Source organism: Globicephala melas, chromosome 16 (genome assembly GCF_963455315.2).
Source record: "Globicephala melas chromosome 16, mGloMel1.2, whole genome shotgun sequence".
NCBI classification, from domain to species: domain Eukaryota; kingdom Metazoa; phylum Chordata; class Mammalia; order Artiodactyla; family Delphinidae; genus Globicephala; species Globicephala melas.
Genome location: NC_083329.1, coordinates 28,950,022 through 28,967,230, shown reverse-complemented (window position 1 = coordinate 28,967,230; position 17,209 = coordinate 28,950,022). Strand labels below are relative to the sequence as shown.

Genomic DNA, 17,209 nt, shown 5'->3' with positions numbered 1-17,209 from the left:
TACTAATACAGACAAAATAGACTTTAAGACAAAAATGTTACTAGAGACAATGTGGGGCATTTTATAATGATAAAAGGGCCAATTTATCAGGAAGATATAACAATTACAAACATATACATACCAACAACAGAACACCAAAATAAATGAAACAAAACTAATAAAACTGAAAATAAAAATAGAAAATTCAATAATAACAGAAAGAGACTTCAATACCACATTCTCAATAATGAATAGAATGACTAGAAAGAAAATCAGTAAGGATATAGAAAACTTGAGTAACATCATCAGCTAACTTTACCTGACTGAATTATCTATAGAACACTGCACCCAACACATTCTTTTCTAATGCATATAGAATATGCTTCAGGATAGACCATCTATGCTAGGCCATAAAACAAGTCTTGTATATTGAAAAGGATTAACTCATATAATGTATGTGCCCTGACCACAACAAAATTAAATTGGAATTCAACAACAGAAAGTAACTTGAGAAATCTATAAGTATTTGGAAATCAAACAAATAATCCATGAATCAAAGAATAAATCACAAGGGGAATCAGAAAATATTTTCAATGAAATGAAAATGAAACTATAATATATAAAAATGTATGGGATGACACCAAAGTCATGATCCATGAGAGAAATAATTAAGAAACTGGATTTCATTAACATTAAAAACTTCTGCTTTGCAAAAGACAATGTCAAGAGAATAGAAGACAAGCTACAGACTGGGAGAAAATACTTGCAAAATACATACCTAATAAAGGACTGCTATCTAAAATATACAAAGAACTTAAAACTTAATAAGAAAACAAACAACCTGATTAAAAAATGGGCTAAAGAATTTGACAGATACCTCACCAAAGAAGATATACAGATGACAAACAAGTATATGAAAAGATGTTCTACTTTATATGTCATCAGGGAAATGCAAATTAAAACAACAATGAAATACCACTCTATACCTATTAGAATGGCTAAAATTTGTAACACTAACAACACCAAATGCAAGCTAGAATGTGGAGGAACGTAACTCATTTATGCTGATGGGAATGCAAGATGATATGGTTACTTTGGAAGTTTGGTGATTTCTTACAAAACAAAACATACTCTTACCATACAATCTAGCAATCATGCTCCTTGTTTTTACCCAAAGGAGATGAAAACTTATGTCCTCACTTTGTCTGCACATGGATTTATGGCATCTGTATTCACAAGTCCCAAAACTTGGAAGCAAGCAAGATATTCCTCAGTAAGTGAATGGATAAAGAAACTGTGGTACATCCACACAATGGAATAATTTTCAGCACTAAAAAGAGATGAGCCATCAAGCTATGAAAAGACATGGAGGAAACTTAAATGTCTTTCACTAAGTGAAAGAAGCCAATCTTAAAAAGCTATATACTGTATGATTCCAACTATATGATATTCTGGAAAAGGAAAAAACTATGGAGATTGTAAAAAGATCAGTGGTTGCCAAGGGTTAGGAAGAGGAGGGAGGAATGAATAGGTGGAGCATAGAGGATTTTTAGGGTAGTAAATACTCTACATGATACTATAATGATGGATACCTGTCATTATACATTTGTCCAAACCCATAGTATGTGCTCACCAAAAGTGAACCATAATGTGAACCATAAATTCTGGGTGATTATGATATATAATGTAGGTTCATCAGTTGTAACAAATGTACCTCTCTGTGAGGGATGTTGATAGTGGGGGAAGCTGTGCACATGTGGGGCAAGGGATATATGAGAAATCTCTATACCTTCTCAATTTTGCTGTGAACCTAAAACCGCTCTTTAAAAAAGTCTTTAAAAAAGTTAATTTGAGCACAAAGAGATCTAGGCATGTGGGAAGAGGGAAGGCCATGTGAGGACACAGTGAGCCAAGAAGCCAAGAAGAGAGACCACAGGAAAACAGAAAAAGATCTGCTGATAACTATGTGTTAGACTTCTAGCTTTTTTTTTGTTGTTTAGGAAAAAGAAACCCAATGCTTACAGGGAAATTTACAGCCTTAAACTCCTACATTAGAAAAGAAGATCTCAAATCAATAATCTAAGCTTCTATCTTAAGAAAGGAGAAAAAGAAGAGGGAGCTAAACCCAAAGCAAGAAGAAAAAATGAAATAATAAAAATTAGAGAAGAAACCAATGATATAAAAAATGGAGAAAAAAACGAATTAAAGTAAAAGTTGGTTCTTTGAAAAGATGAACAAAATTGATACAACCTTTGGCTAGACTGACCAAAAAAGAAAAAAAAAAAAAAAAAAAGAGAGAAGACACAGATGACCAAAGTTAGGAATGAAAAGAAACATCATTAAGGATCTCACAGTAATTAAAAGGATAAGGGACTACAACCTTATGCCAATGAACAACTTTATGCCAATAAGTTACACAATGTATATGAAATGAAAAAATTCTCAAGAAAGGCACAAATTACTAAAACCAACTCAAAAAAAAATCTGAATAGGCCTATAACAACAAAAACATTTAATTAGTCATTATAATTGCTTCCACAAAGGAAGCCCAGACTCAGATGGATTAATTGGTGAATTCTACCAAGTTTTTAAGGAAGAAGTAATGCACAATTCTTCATAAACTCTTCCAGAAAATTGAGGAAGAGGGAACAATTCCCAACTTATTTTATGAGGTCAATATTCCCCTGATACCAAAGTCAGACAAAGACATCACAAGAAAACTACAGATGAATATTTCTCATAAATATAGATTCAAAAATACCCAACAAAATATTTACTAACTGAAACCAGCAATATATAAAAAGTATTATAATATCATGACCAATTGGGATTTACACCAGGAATGCAAGGTTGATTTAATACCAACACCCAACTAATGTAAAATACCGTATTAACAGAATAAAAGACCAAAACCACATTATCATCGCAACAGATGCAAAAAAATCAAAACAAAACAAAACAAAAAACCATTTGACAAAATCCAACTCCCATTCCTGATAAATACTCTCAACAAACTATGAATAGAAGGGAAATTCCTCAATCTGATAAACAGTATCTAAGAAAAATCTATATACTTACCGGTGAAATACCGAATGCTTAATGGCAAAATATCATACTTAATTGAAATACTGAATGTTTTCCCCCCTAAGACTGGGAACAAGGCACGGATGTGTGCTCTCACCATTTATATTCAACATCTGTATTAGAGGTTCTAGTCAGTGCAATCAGGAAAGGAAAATAATTTAGGCATCTAAATTAGAAAGGAAGAAGTAAAACTGTCTTTATTCTTAGACAACATATCCTGTATATGGAAAATCCTAAAGAATTCACACAGGTAGGGGAAAATAAACAAGATCTAAAAATCAAGTTCAGCAAGATAAAAGATCAATATATAAAATCAATTCTAAATACTAGCAATGCACAATACAAAAATGAAATTAAAATAATTCCATTCGTAATTGCATCAAAAAGAATAAAATACTTAGAATAAAGTTAATAAAAGAAGTGCTAAACTTGTACACTGAAGACTACAGAACATTGCTGAGAGAAATTAAAAATTAAATAAATGGGACATAATCTATGCTCATGGATAGGAACAGTCAATATTATTGGGATGGCAATTTTCCCTAACTGATCTACAGATTCAATGTTCTCTGTTAAAATTCTAGCAGCCTTTATTGAGGAAATTTAACAAACTGACCCTAAAATGTACATGGAAATGCAAACACCTAGGAGAGCCAAAACAATTTTGAAAAGGAAGAATGGAGTTGGAGGACTTACATTTCCCAATTGCAAAACTTATTATAAAACTTGTAATCAAGACAATGTAAATAAAAACCATAGAGAACAGATTGGTGGTTACCAGAAGCAGGTGTGAGGGTGGCAAAATGGGTAAGGATGATCAAAAGATACAAACTTACCTTATAAAATAAATGTCACGGGGATGTAATGTACATCATGGTGATTATAGTTAACGATACTGTATTGTATATTTGAAAGTTGCTAACAGAGTAGATCTTAAAAGTTCTCATCACAAGATAAAAGTATTTGTAACTATGTAAGGTGATGGGTATTAACTGAACCTATGGTGATCATTTTGCAATAAATACATATATCAAAAAAAAAAGACAATGTAGTGCTAGTATAGTAGTCCAAGAACAGACATACAGATCAGTGGAAAAGACTTGAGTCCAGAAATAAACCCGTTTGTGGTCAACTGATTTTTGACAAAAGTGTCACGAGAATTCAGTAAGGAAAGGATAATCTTTTAAACAAACAATGCTGAGACAATTTGATAGCCATATGCAAAAAGATGAATTTAGATTCTTACTTCTCACCATACTCAAAAATTAACTCCTAGTGGATCTTATGCCCAAACGTAAGAGCAAAAACTACAAAGCTTTTAAAAGAAAAAATAGGAAAAAAAATTTGTGATCCTGGGTTAGGCAAAGATATGATACCAAAAGCACAAGGAATAGAATAAAAAATTGATAAGCTGAACTTTATCAAAATTCAAAACATCTGAACTTCAACAGATGCCATAAAGAAAATGATAAAATAAGCTATAGACTGGGAGAAAATATTTGCAAGTCATATGTTTGATAAAGATCTTATATCCAGAATATATTTAAACCTCTTACAACTGAATAATATGATAACCCAATTAAAAAGGCAAAAGATTTGAGTAGACATTTCACCAAAGAAGATGTAAGAATGTCTGATAAGCACATGAAAAGATGCTCAATATCACTTGTCATTAGGGAAGTGCTAATTAAAGCCATATTAATATACTACTTCAAAACCACTAAAATGGCTATAATCAAAAAAATAGACATGAACAAGTGTTTCCAATGATGTAGAAAAACTGTAATCCTCATTCATTGCTGGGGAAAATGTAAAATGGTACAGCTACTTTGAAAAGTAGTGTGGTAGTTTGTTTAAAAATGAACTTAAATTTACCATACAAACTAGCGACTCCACTCCTCCCCCAGGTATCTTCCTAAGAGAAATGAAAGTATATATCCACACACAGACTTGTATATGAACATTTACAGCAGCATTACTTATCACAGTCAAAAAGTAGAAACAATTCAAATGTCTGTCATCTGGTGAATGGAAAAGCAAAATGCAAGATATATATGTATATATAGGTAGACAGATAGATATACATATAGATATCTCTCTATGTAGATATATATATACACACACATATATATGAATATATATATTCATACATTGGAATACTATTCAGCAATTAAAAGGAATGAACTACTTTTACATGCTACAGAATGGATATACCTCAAAAACATGCTAAGTGAAGGAAGTCAGATGCAAAAGACTACATATTGTGTGATTCCAGTTATATGAAATGTCCACAAAAGACAAATCTATAAAGACAAAAAGCAGATTAGTGTCTCTTGGGATTGGAAATGGTTACAGAGACTGACTGAAAACTGGCATGAGGGATCTTTTTGGAGTTATGGAAATGTTCTAAAATTGGACTATGGAGATGGTTGTACAAGTCTATAAACTTACTAAATAGCATGAGAGTACTATGTAGACGGGAGTACGTGGAGAAAGAATAGAGAAGATAAAGGTGATAAAGGTGAGAAGCAGTCATGGAGAGGGAAAGGAGAAAAGTAATCAGGTAAAGAAACTATATATGTTTTCTCATCTTCCCTTCTCTTCCTCTTTCCCCCTCTTCTCCTTCCCTAAGCATCAAACTCTCCAACAAAAAGCAGTTCTCTAAAGCTATGGGCTATGATCTAGCCTCATAAACAATTGGAAGTGTGTCTGAACACGGTGGCTCAACCCTGTGTTTGGCCTTCACAAGACTATACCTGTTATATACACACAAATATACATAATAAAACTGTATAAATGGCTATACATAAATACATCATACGTTTATCCACACAAACACAGACTAAAAGCTTAATAAATATTGAGTTAATGAATTGATTAATAAAGCTGGGCTGCCAGAATCATCATCTCTAAGGGGCTAAGTTTTATAAGGTCATAATTTTGATTTTATGAAATTGCTCAGTAGACATCAGGTTCCAGGGAACTGATTCATATAACTAAAATCAAACAAGAATAATTGGTGAATGTATAGGTCAGGCATAGGTATAAATATATGACACTGATTCCGTAATTAATTACAGTGGCTTTTATTTGTTCTCAGAAGTGGGCAGATCAATTTGGGGAACATACCTAATTTGGGAAACAATTCATAATGTAGTGTTCAATTAGAGATGCTGCATTATCTTCAGAAAATTTTTGTTAAGGATAGCCCTCTATAGAACAAATACCATCTCTCCGGAGCAGAATTGGATTAAATTTCTTATTCTACACTTCCAAGATTTGAGTCTCGGCTTCAAAATTCCCCCCTGCTCTTCCTTACTTTAGATTCACCAATGATTAATAGAAATGCAAATAATTACAATCATCACCTAGTATTAATCAAATATAGAGTTTACAATTTATGACAGTTAAGGAAACATTTTATATCTACAAAACATAGTTGTTAAAAATCTTGTATCAAGAAAGTCATTCTTTGACTTTGACATCCTAAACTTTCTTAATCTTCACCTCTTGATACTGGGTATATTTTGCTTTCATGGTATGTAGCACACACTATTCACTGATTTTAAAGGAGAAAAAAGTTTAGATACTTTAAACTTTAAAAAAGTTTAGTCACTTTAAGTTTAGATACTCCAGGAGAAACAACCAAAGAAATATCTACTTTAGTTTTTCCAATGCCAGATTTGCTCTAGAGATAAAGTACTTGTTAACAGGATGTGGGTATATGGGAGGATGAGAGAACTGACCAGTTCTCTTGTCCCTCCCTAAATGTGTATATAATAGTTAAACTATTATGTCTGTCCAAAAAGATATGGTTACAAAAAAGAAAATGGATAAAAGATTGGAGAGACAAGTCCAAGCCAGGCGGATGATCAGATAATTTTTGAGGGGCAAGGGCCTAAATATACAACACAGAATCGTTGTGAACAGAATACAATGGATATCTTAAGGGATATGATGCTAGCACAAGAAAAACTATCAGTAGTTGTAAAATGAATTAGAAGAATCAGCAAAATAAATCTTCAAACCCTAAAAGGTGTGTTTATTTGGGCAAACTGCTTATTTGTCATATCAAAAAATAGAAATGCAATTTTTAAAATAAAAGCAAGGGGGTGGGAAAACAGACCAACTCTAGTCTTCTTGACTACAGACTCAAAAACCATCTATATCTACCTTGATAGAAATGCTCACAGGAACATAACCAGATACTTTCTACCTTATTGAATTTTTAAATTCATAAATTTGGTTATTTTTCTATTGCTATCTATATTCCTATCTATTTTCATATCTATGACTGTGCCTTTTCTCCTCCTCAAAAATGATTCTTTGTTTTTGTTAATCCTTGAAGATGGATTGATGATGATGGGAATCAAGTGTTGTGTGGCTAAGGTGACTAAACAACATTTTAAAAATGTAATTAGCTCCGTCTCTAAACTGTTTAGCATAATTTGGGGGAAGGATGGAAAGGGGCAGACTCTCAGTTATTTGGAACAGACATATATACAGAAAGGTGCCTATACTCTCCCCACCCCCACCAAACCACGTCAGTTATACCAATTAAAGATTTATTTAATTTAATAAGCTCCCAAATTCAGAGATGCCACAAACCCTGGAGGAATTATTCCCATCAGTCGTTTGTAAGTAAGTTTTAATTGCTTTGAGCTTATCTACAACCAGCTGAGATTCTTTTACAAACCAATTTTATTTAGAAATATTTTAGAAAGAAAACAAACGCTTTAGGCACAGCATGTATTCCCTAGCTCATCAGAGGCCCTACCACTCCTTACTGTCTTACACTGACCAGTTTTAAACATTACACCTAATTGGTCCCTCATGACAGGTATAATGCCCTGTTTGGGGAATGCATTGTTTGAATTGTTTGAAGAATATTTTGCTGTGTTTGGAGAAAAGAGCTAAGCTGGGTGGAGTCTGACACTGGAGCAGGGTAAGGTTAGGTGGGGTAGTCATGAGTAGACAACATAAAATACCAAAGAATGTCAAGGAGCATGAAATAGAAAATACAATGGGGAGGGATCAGTAAATGGCTTTGTCTACTATGTAATAATTTCGCCTCGTTCTAAGCTGATCACATCACTCTTGCTCTTGTCCTAGAACGTATGATGCCTAGACTGGTTGGGAAAATGAAAAATCTCAGGCTACCCTAGTTATGCCCCCTGTAACCAAATTATCTTCAGTTCAGCTCAAGTCTCCATTTGGTAGCTAACTCTCCCCCAATTTCCCCCACTCCAGGGAAGGAAGAGAGAGCTACATTCCAGTTAATGGTTAGTGATAGGAAAAAAGACACTTGTTCTTATAAGATCCTCATCTCTTGCTACCTTAGGAGAACTTCAAATTCTAGAGTGGAGTGCATAAATACACACATGTGTTTGTGTATGTGTACACTGCCCCCCCAGCATACACACGGTGCTCCAAACAAACATGGGTTAGCTACAGATATACATGGCCATGGACAAAAATGTTATTATCAATTTGTAACAGTAATTTTAAGAGAATTCTTGGTTGTTTTATTCTAAGGTTTACCAAAATGTCTTTTTATTAGGAATCAGAATATTTTCAAATTTATACTATCCATAATTTTAACTATAACCCATAGTAGTTGACTCAATAATATTAGAGACTCATGGAATCTACAGAATATCATATGCATCATACACACATATATATCACTAGGAAAAATACTGTGACTTAGGAACAATGTGTGTTCGATGGAACATTGTTCCATGAGATGATAACAGGTCTCTCTCTCTCTCTCTCTCTCTCTCTCACACACACACACACACACACACACACACACACACACAGTGCAATGATTTAACAGGACTGGCTACATAATTTGCAGGGCCCCATGCAAAATGAAAACATGGATCTCTTTATTTAAAAATTAAGATGGTGACAGCAGAGCATTAAACCAAGCATGGGTCTCTTCTAAGCATGAGATCCTATGTGACTGCACAGGTTGCATGCCCCTGAAACCAACCCTGGTTAAATGATTTAAGAAATGCTGGGTTAAAAAAATCTTATACAGATTTTATTGCAACAGGACTTCTCAAGCCTTTTACATGCTAATGTGCATTATGAACCTTCAAGAAGTACATATACTGTAGACCAGTTCCCAAATATACTTGACCAAACTCTTTTGAATTATTATAAGGGTCATCTTGTAGGACCAGTGTTCTATAAAAGATTGTAAATTTCAGCTTAGGCTGAGCAGCTAGGTTGTATCTGGTTTAATATCAATTTATTAATCATAAGTCACATTTGGCATTTCCCCTATATTTGGAATAAGGTAACTAGAGATAACTACAGATGCAAATGGTGGGCTTCACTAAATCCACTCTCCAACTGTTTGGCCTTTTACTATTTGGAAGGTCAACTCAGTGGTCAAACAACCCAAGTGTTTTCTGGGCCACTGTACTAGAGATGGCCTGAGCCATCTTATTTTTTACCCTTTATCTTGTCAATTCAGAGGAAACAACATCCTTACTTACCATTACCCAGTTCCCAAGAAATGTTGTACTTTTTACTGGCGCTGTACTTCAACAGACTCAGGGCACTAGAACTGTTCCAGGAGTTATTGGGATTACGACGCAGTGCATTTAGAGCAAATATCAGGTGGAGTCCAGAGCAATCAGCAAAGTTATAAAGTTTGTCTAGAGACCTGGCTGGGAAGAAGCAGAGAAAGGCTTGTAACTTTCAAATCAACATCCCAACAAAAGGAAAATATTAGCTACTACAAAAAGCCTTTCTATGAGCTTCCTGCTAATAGGAATTACACAGAGGCTTCCAAAAGGGACTATTACCTTTTGGTTCAGGGTACATTTTAAGGTGATTTTCAAAAGCAGCACACACAACTCCAGATAAAGTTTGCAAATTGACAACCAAATCTAGTCTATAGTATATTTTATCTGTTAACAAAAAATTGAATTCTTAACATTTAGAAATGGGAAGATATCACAAACTAGCTAGATTTATAGTTTTTCTCAAAAAATCAGAAAATCTGGCACTGCTGGATCTGAACTCCTTTATGAAATGATAGGAATAGTGTCAGGAGACAAGGCCAGGAAACAATGATTGGCTGGGGAGTCAGAAAATAGCTCAACCTAGTAGCACTTCCAAAACAAATCTCACTCAATTTCACATTTCTAATATTTCTGAGAATGGAAATACCACAACTACTAATAGAAATATGTTCATTGTTAGGTTGATCCCAGATACCATGAATGCTATTTACCGTATGTCCCATACCCATCCCATTCCTTCACGCCTATTGCCACCATTCTGGTTCTGGCTCTCATTTCCATGAATTATTACAAGAATGTACGTGCCTGTCTGCCTCTAGATTCTTCCCAAATCGCCAGATTCATCTTCTCCCAATCAATTTCATTAGTTTCACTTATTCCTCAAAACCTTAGTGGATCTGCAAGACCTTTGTTTCCCTTAGTTCAAGGCCCCTACAACTCAACTATAATTTTTCCCCAACTTCAGGTCTCTCTATTACTGTCAAAGAATTCTTTGCAGGTGTTATCCAGTTCTATTTATTATAGAATCCCCTGCCCCCCTGGCCTTTGCTCTGATTATTCTCATTCGTCACGCCTTTTCTTTCTCTTTTAAACATATCCAGATTTTACTTGTCCTTTTATACAATGTTTCACAAAATATGGATGACATGATTTTAAGTGGTATACAGATTGAAAAAAAATTTTAGGTTAATAATTATGTATAGGAGTTCACATTATCTTAGTACTCATTATCCAAGTCCCTGGAGCAGGGTTTCTCAAATGGGATTCTGTGGAACACCATGTGGGGCTCTGTAGGATATCATTAGGGGGTTCTGCAAAAGATGACACAGAGTGACCAAGGTGTCTCACAGCAGCTGTTATAGGTCTTTTAGTCCTACGAAGCAGGACCATGATCATTTGGTTGAATCCATTATCAGTTTTTGAAGTGGGATACAGGGTTGCTGCCATTTTTATCTCCATATATGTACAAGAAAGTGTCTTTTAAGAAGCATCGAGAAGAAGGACGGAAATGGTCTCATTTTAGTTGAAAATAAAATCCATGGGAACTTATCTCACATTAAACCCAGAATCAAGTAGCTAAGCAACAACAAACAGCATAGTTTCACATTAAAGAAATAAACTTAATTATTAAAAGAAAAGGAAATAAACTTACTTATTTATTTTTAGTTCCAAAATAGCAATTAAAATTAAAATGCATTTTTAGGCCTATTAAAATTATCATGAAACCAACACATGTGTATACTGATCTTATAATTATCTACATAATCTGACCATGCCACTCAGTAAAAAAAATGGTTTCTTTCAAAGTCTCATAGAAAATGTTTTCTTAAGCTATAATTTTATTCATATTGCTTTGACATATAGTTTTAGTAACTTTACTATTCAATACTGTTAATTTATTTTCATATTGAAAACCACATTAACATGAATTCATAAACCTTATTTAAATAACCTAACAAGCCTACCTTTAGAAAAATTATATCCCATTTTGGCTTAAACCAGTTAATTAACAAAAACATACTATGTTTGCCTTATAATTTTTCAAATTCATAAAAAGGAAAAAAGGGATTAATTTCAAGAACGAAAGTTAATTACTTGTTCTTTTCTTCTTTTCTAGAAAGGTTGTCTAAAAGGTCATTTTCAGTTTTAAATAGGAAGGAAAAAAAACTAAGCTTACAGCTTACCATATATCATGTACCATACCTCAACAGCATTTATATGATAGAAATTTGTGATAATGTTTTAGCCTTCCTTGGGTAAGGCACCAAAAAATCAAGTAGAACATTTTAAAAAGAAAAACTGAAGTTTATTCTAACCATACCACTGACCTTTTTGAGGGAACCTACAAAAGAATGGGCTAAAATGTCAGCCAAACTCAACAGATTCTCAGGAAAATATCACTCTATTTAAAAGAGCATTGGCAATTATTATTGGATTATAATATCTACAACTAAATGACTACACTGACATACCATGAGCTTTACATATAATTTTTATCCACAAGTTCCCTGAGACTTGAGAATATTTCAAGTGCTTCTCTGATATAAAGTTTGAGAAGGCTGTCCTAGAGTTAAAGGATGAATAGGAAAATAAAAGTAATCCTAACACTAAAATATTTACTGTTGAGCTGAGAACTGACTTAAACATTCCTTCCACTTGGCAATATTCTCACTAACCAAAGCAATGATGTTTTTAGTTTCTCCAATATAAGGCAAACTCAGTACAAATCTGTTGCAAAGCCAAGTTGCAAATGTGAGAAAAAGACACAGGGCTTCGTGAGATCAATGAAAATAATGTTTGATAATTGCTTAAATCACATGCAAATCCACTAATAAGTAAGGATCTAGAAGAATTTTATCAGTTAGCTGAACAAGAGAAAACTCACAAGAGTGATAATAAAACAGGTTGCTCAAAAACTAATTTTATTAAAAGTTCATATGAGGTCTACTTTGATGTTTTTTAATACTTATGACTATGCCACAAAAGTTAAATTATTTTATCAGAAAAATACTCAATATTCAATTAAATATCATTTTGTTCATTCAAATTGTTCATAGTTGCAATAACAGCTTATAATTTAAGTATAAAATGAAATACACTTATTTTCATAATTTTTAGTTTTATTTATAAACTAAAACGCTAATCAAACTTTTGCATCAAAATTTCATATGAATGATATTCTTTTTAGGTAGATTAATCCCCTTTAAGTGGCCTTTTTCTAGACTTAATTGTCTCCATATGATGAGGATTATCTGTGTTTGTTTCATATGTAATAGAAAAACATATATCAAACACAAAAGCACATCAAACCTGTGATTTTATGGATGTGATGGTTTAAGGCAAGGAAAATGGTATTTATCAAAAAAATGTCAGTATAAAGAAAAATGTGGAAAAATAACAATATAGACAGTTTGTTAATATGGCAAAAATTGAGAACTAGAGAGCTAGAAGTTTGGGAAATACTTTGTGAAGGATAAAGTTTAAGTCCCGCCTCCTCCATGAAGCCATTCCTCAGTGAACTCACCAATCCACCTACAGTGACCTCAGCCTTCTTTAAACTCAGGGTTTACACCATTTGTTGTCATCTGAGTGCCTTGTGACATTGTCTTACCTTGGGATTACCTCTTGATTTAGTCACTTCTCCAGAGTGAATGGCATGTTTACCCAGTTAAACTGTTAAGTTCCCTAAGGCTGGTACTGTATCTCATTATATCCTTCACAGCATCTATCAGAGAACAATTTCCTGCCTTAAAATCATGCTTAGGAGTTCACACAGCCCAAATCCTGTTTGTTGCACAAAAATGGTCTAGTAAGAAACTGAAAGTTCCGAATGAAAGATATGCATAATAATTATTATTGCTAGTTCAAGAAATATACCCTGAAGTTTATTTTAAAATGATATATATTTGAATATAGAGCATTCAGTAGGTGCTCAACAAATGTAATCTTCCTTGTAACATCTGTCAGGTTCCATCCAAGCAAGCAGATACTTAAAGATGACTTCTACTCTCTCCACCAGAGGGTGCCAATGCCTTTATATCCTATAGTCAGGTTGTCTTGGCATCTCACAGGAACAGAACTTTAAGGAGTCTTGTCTAGCAGGCAATTAAAGATGAGGAGCTGGAGTCTTAGAGAGATGGAAGAGAGAGGCTTGGGAGTCATCTACATAGTGCTGAGAAAGCTGATGCTGTGAAAGTTCTTGAGAGTTTTGAAGGACAAAATGGTAGGACAAAACCTTAAGAAATGTCCACATATAAAGGTCAGGAAGGGGCTTCCCTGGTGGCGCAGTGGTTAAGAGTCCGCCTGCCGATGTAGGGGACACGGGTTCGTGCCCCGGTCCGGGAAGATCCCACATGCCGCGGAGTGGCTGGGCCCGTGAGCCATGGCTGCTGAGCCTGCGCGTCTGGAGCCTGTGCTCCACAACGGGAGAGGCCACAGCAGTGAGAGGCCCGCGTACCGTAAAAAAAAAAAAAAAGGTCAGGAAGAAGGAAAAAAAGGGGGGGACAGAATAAGGAGGGGAACCAGAAATGTAGAATTAAGGGACCCAAAAGAAGACAGTTTCAAGGAGGTGCTGGTCAATTACAGTAGATGTTGGTGAGAAACTGAGGAGAAAAAGGAGAAAGAAGAAGCAAACTTACTATGGTTAATCAAAAAATGAGATTGGACTCTAGATTTAGGTTGGGGTATGAACTTAAAGAATGAGTGGTAGAGAAAAAAGAATAGAGACTCTGGTACACTGAACTTACTTCTTGAAGTTCTGTGGCAACAAAACGAAGAAAAGAAACAAAATAATGACTAGAGTAGTACCAGGTACTACTATAGTACCAATGACTATAGTAGTACCAGTAGAGTAGTACCAGAATCAAGTAGTACTTGATTTTTTTTAAAGTAAAAAAATCAAGAACCAAGACTGCAATCTGTCAAAAACCATTTTTTCAATGAGGCTAATCTCAGCTCTATATTACAAATGGATAAGGTCAATGAATTCACACTAAGATATAAATGATGGTCATTTTTCTCAGTTTCCTCAGCACTTCTCACTTCAAAAACAAAATAGACAAACAACAATCGAAAGAACAAAAAATAGGGCTCCCATTAATCTAAGCAACGAGATGGCTGGAATTTCAAGTAGGATTCATTCATTTATTCAACAAATATTTACTGAGTACCTACTATATGCCAGGAAATATTATAGTCTCCAGGGTTATAGCCATGAACAAAACAGAAAATAGGTCCTTGCGCCATGGAGTTTACCTCTAATGTGGCTGTAGTGGGGATTGATGGAGTCTGTAAAGCGGGGTAGGGGATAGTAGAACCACTGGGGGTGGTATGTTATTTTAAATAAGCCTCATTGATAAGATTAACATTTGAGCAGAGACCCAAGGGAGGTTAGGGAGCAAGTCAAGGGGATAACTACGGAAAGAATTCCAGGCAGAGGGTATAGTAAAGGCAAAGGCCTGAGACAGGTAAGTGACTGATGATTGTGAAGTAGAGCAATGGTGCCATTATGGCTGCCCCAGAATGAACATAAGGGAGAGAAATAGGAGATGAGGTCAGAGTGGCAGCAGGGTCAGATTGTGTAGGGCCTTACTGGCCATTGTAAGGGCCTTGGCTCTTATCTTAAATGACACAGAAAAACACTGGATGGTTTTGAACATGACCAGATTCACATTTCAAAAGCATCACCCTGGCTTCTGAGCCAAAAAGAGACTACAGGGTGAATAGAGGGCAAAGGTGAGAGCGAGGAAAGTAGCTGGGCATCTATAATGATAATTCAGGCTAGAGATCATAGTGGCTTGGACCTGGGTGGTAGCAGCAGAGTGGCGGAAGTGGTTGGATTCCTGGGATGTTTTAAAGGTAGAAGATTTGCTGAAGATTGGATATGGGGTCTGAGGGGAAAAAAATAGTCAAGGAAAACTCAAGCTTTTGACTTGAGCAACAGAAAGATGAAACTGACATTTAAGAAAGAAGTGTAGAAGGTTGGGAGATGGAAGGAGAGGAAGGCAATCAGAATTTTGGTTTTGGCTACATTAAGTTTGAGATGCCTAACTGACACATTAAGTAAAGAATTTGAGTGATCAGAATATACAAATCCAGAGTTAAGGGGAGAAGTTTTGACTGAAGATATAAATCTGGTTAAGCAAAACATTTTGAAAGGTTGGGAGACATACAGAGCTATAAAGGAGGGAAAGTGGAACTGTCATAGGGATTTTCTAATTTCCAGATAACCACTGTCCTCAAAGCAGCATATCCCAGCCCCTGTTAATTTTACAGGAACAATTAACATTTTCTTAATCTTATGTAAAGTGCTGTCTGAACAAATCTTATAGATGTGGCCTCATCCCTCACTTTCCTAACTGATAGCCACCTCTAAACTCCTCTTCTATAGAAATTATGGAGGCACAAGTGTCACCTGGGAATTAAAAAGTGACTTGCTAAGTAATTTTGGCTTCCAATTTGTGCTTCCCCAGAATTCTGTCAAGATGAGGCATTAAAGTCTCTTCATAACTCAATACCTAGGAAAGCATCCCAAGTAACTCTACCCCAAACAGGCCCCTTTCCATTAAGTGCTTTTTTCCTTTGGAAGGTTGGGTGGGGCAGGAGGCAGCTGCCTCAGAGGATGTCAAAGTATCAACTGAGCTCTGCTCAAGTATGTCCCATTTCTACATTTTGTTTTTCATGAGATTTGATAATCTGTTCATATTTTCATGTGCTCACAATTAGAATAAGCTGACACTACGCTGTTGAACTCAGCACCAATTTCCCGTTTTGAAGTTCAGTACTGTCCTCTAAGAGCTAAGAGTAAGAAACACATGTGTAAATCCTTAGCCACACAGAAAAAGCACTCTCCCTTCACATGAAGTTTTCAAAAGAACAAATAGTTACCAAGGGGTATTTTTGTCCTTTTTGCCAATTTAGAAATGAATAAGATTGGACTGAGTCCTTAAAACAAGTAAACTATTTTTTTCTGCCTGATACTTGCTTAGACTTGGCCAAAGAGTTTCTCAAACACTAGTGTGATGAACTTTGGGTCATGTTAGAACTCCTCACCATTCCTGGACAAACCACATTATTCCATGGCTCTCGTTGCTCTAAGCTTTTTATCTCTGCCTGGAATATCCTTTCTCCTCTTTTCTTCATTCTTCATAGCTTAGGCCTATGGCCTTCTCTGTGAGGTTTTCCTTGATTCTCCAAGGTAGAGACACTGGGGCTCCCTCCTCTCATCTCTCCCAGCTCTTTATTGGCTCCTGTTACAGCAACAGACAACCATGCTATCATTGTTCAGCTCTGCATCCCTCTCTAAAGGCAGACTGGAGCATTTGCCAAAGAGAAGGTACCATGTCTGCTTTTTTAGCATGCATTTCAGTATCCAATACACAACAAGCCTTAATAAATGTCTGACTCCTACAGGTGTTATTTAGGCCCATTCGATACCACTTGCAATCTGTCTGCACCCTATATATAACCCAACCTGAATTACCATCTTCATTGTAGCAAATTCCCTCGAGATTATGTCTATTACTACATGCTGTTAAATGCATTCAAATACTCTACTTATTGCCTTAAGTGTTCATTTTGGAATGAATAATATTGGGGAGTCATAT

At 35.2% G+C, this 17,209-nt stretch overlaps 1 protein-coding gene across 2 annotated transcripts in view; it reads right to left on the bottom strand.

The window, feature by feature from the left end:
- The window catches only part of HPSE2 (heparanase 2 (inactive)), a 587,685-nt gene that overhangs the window by 255,341 nt on the left and 315,135 nt on the right, over nt 1–17,209 (bottom strand). Inside the window, exon 4 of one of the 2 annotated variants that reach the window (XM_030865297.2) lies at nt 9,573–9,746. The exons of the other annotated variant lie outside the window; for it this stretch is intronic. Within the exon in view, the coding sequence (XP_030721157.1) occupies nt 9,573–9,746 (174 nt within the window). The remainder of the gene's footprint in view (nt 1–9,572; nt 9,747–17,209) is intronic. 2 annotated transcript variants of the gene reach the window in all.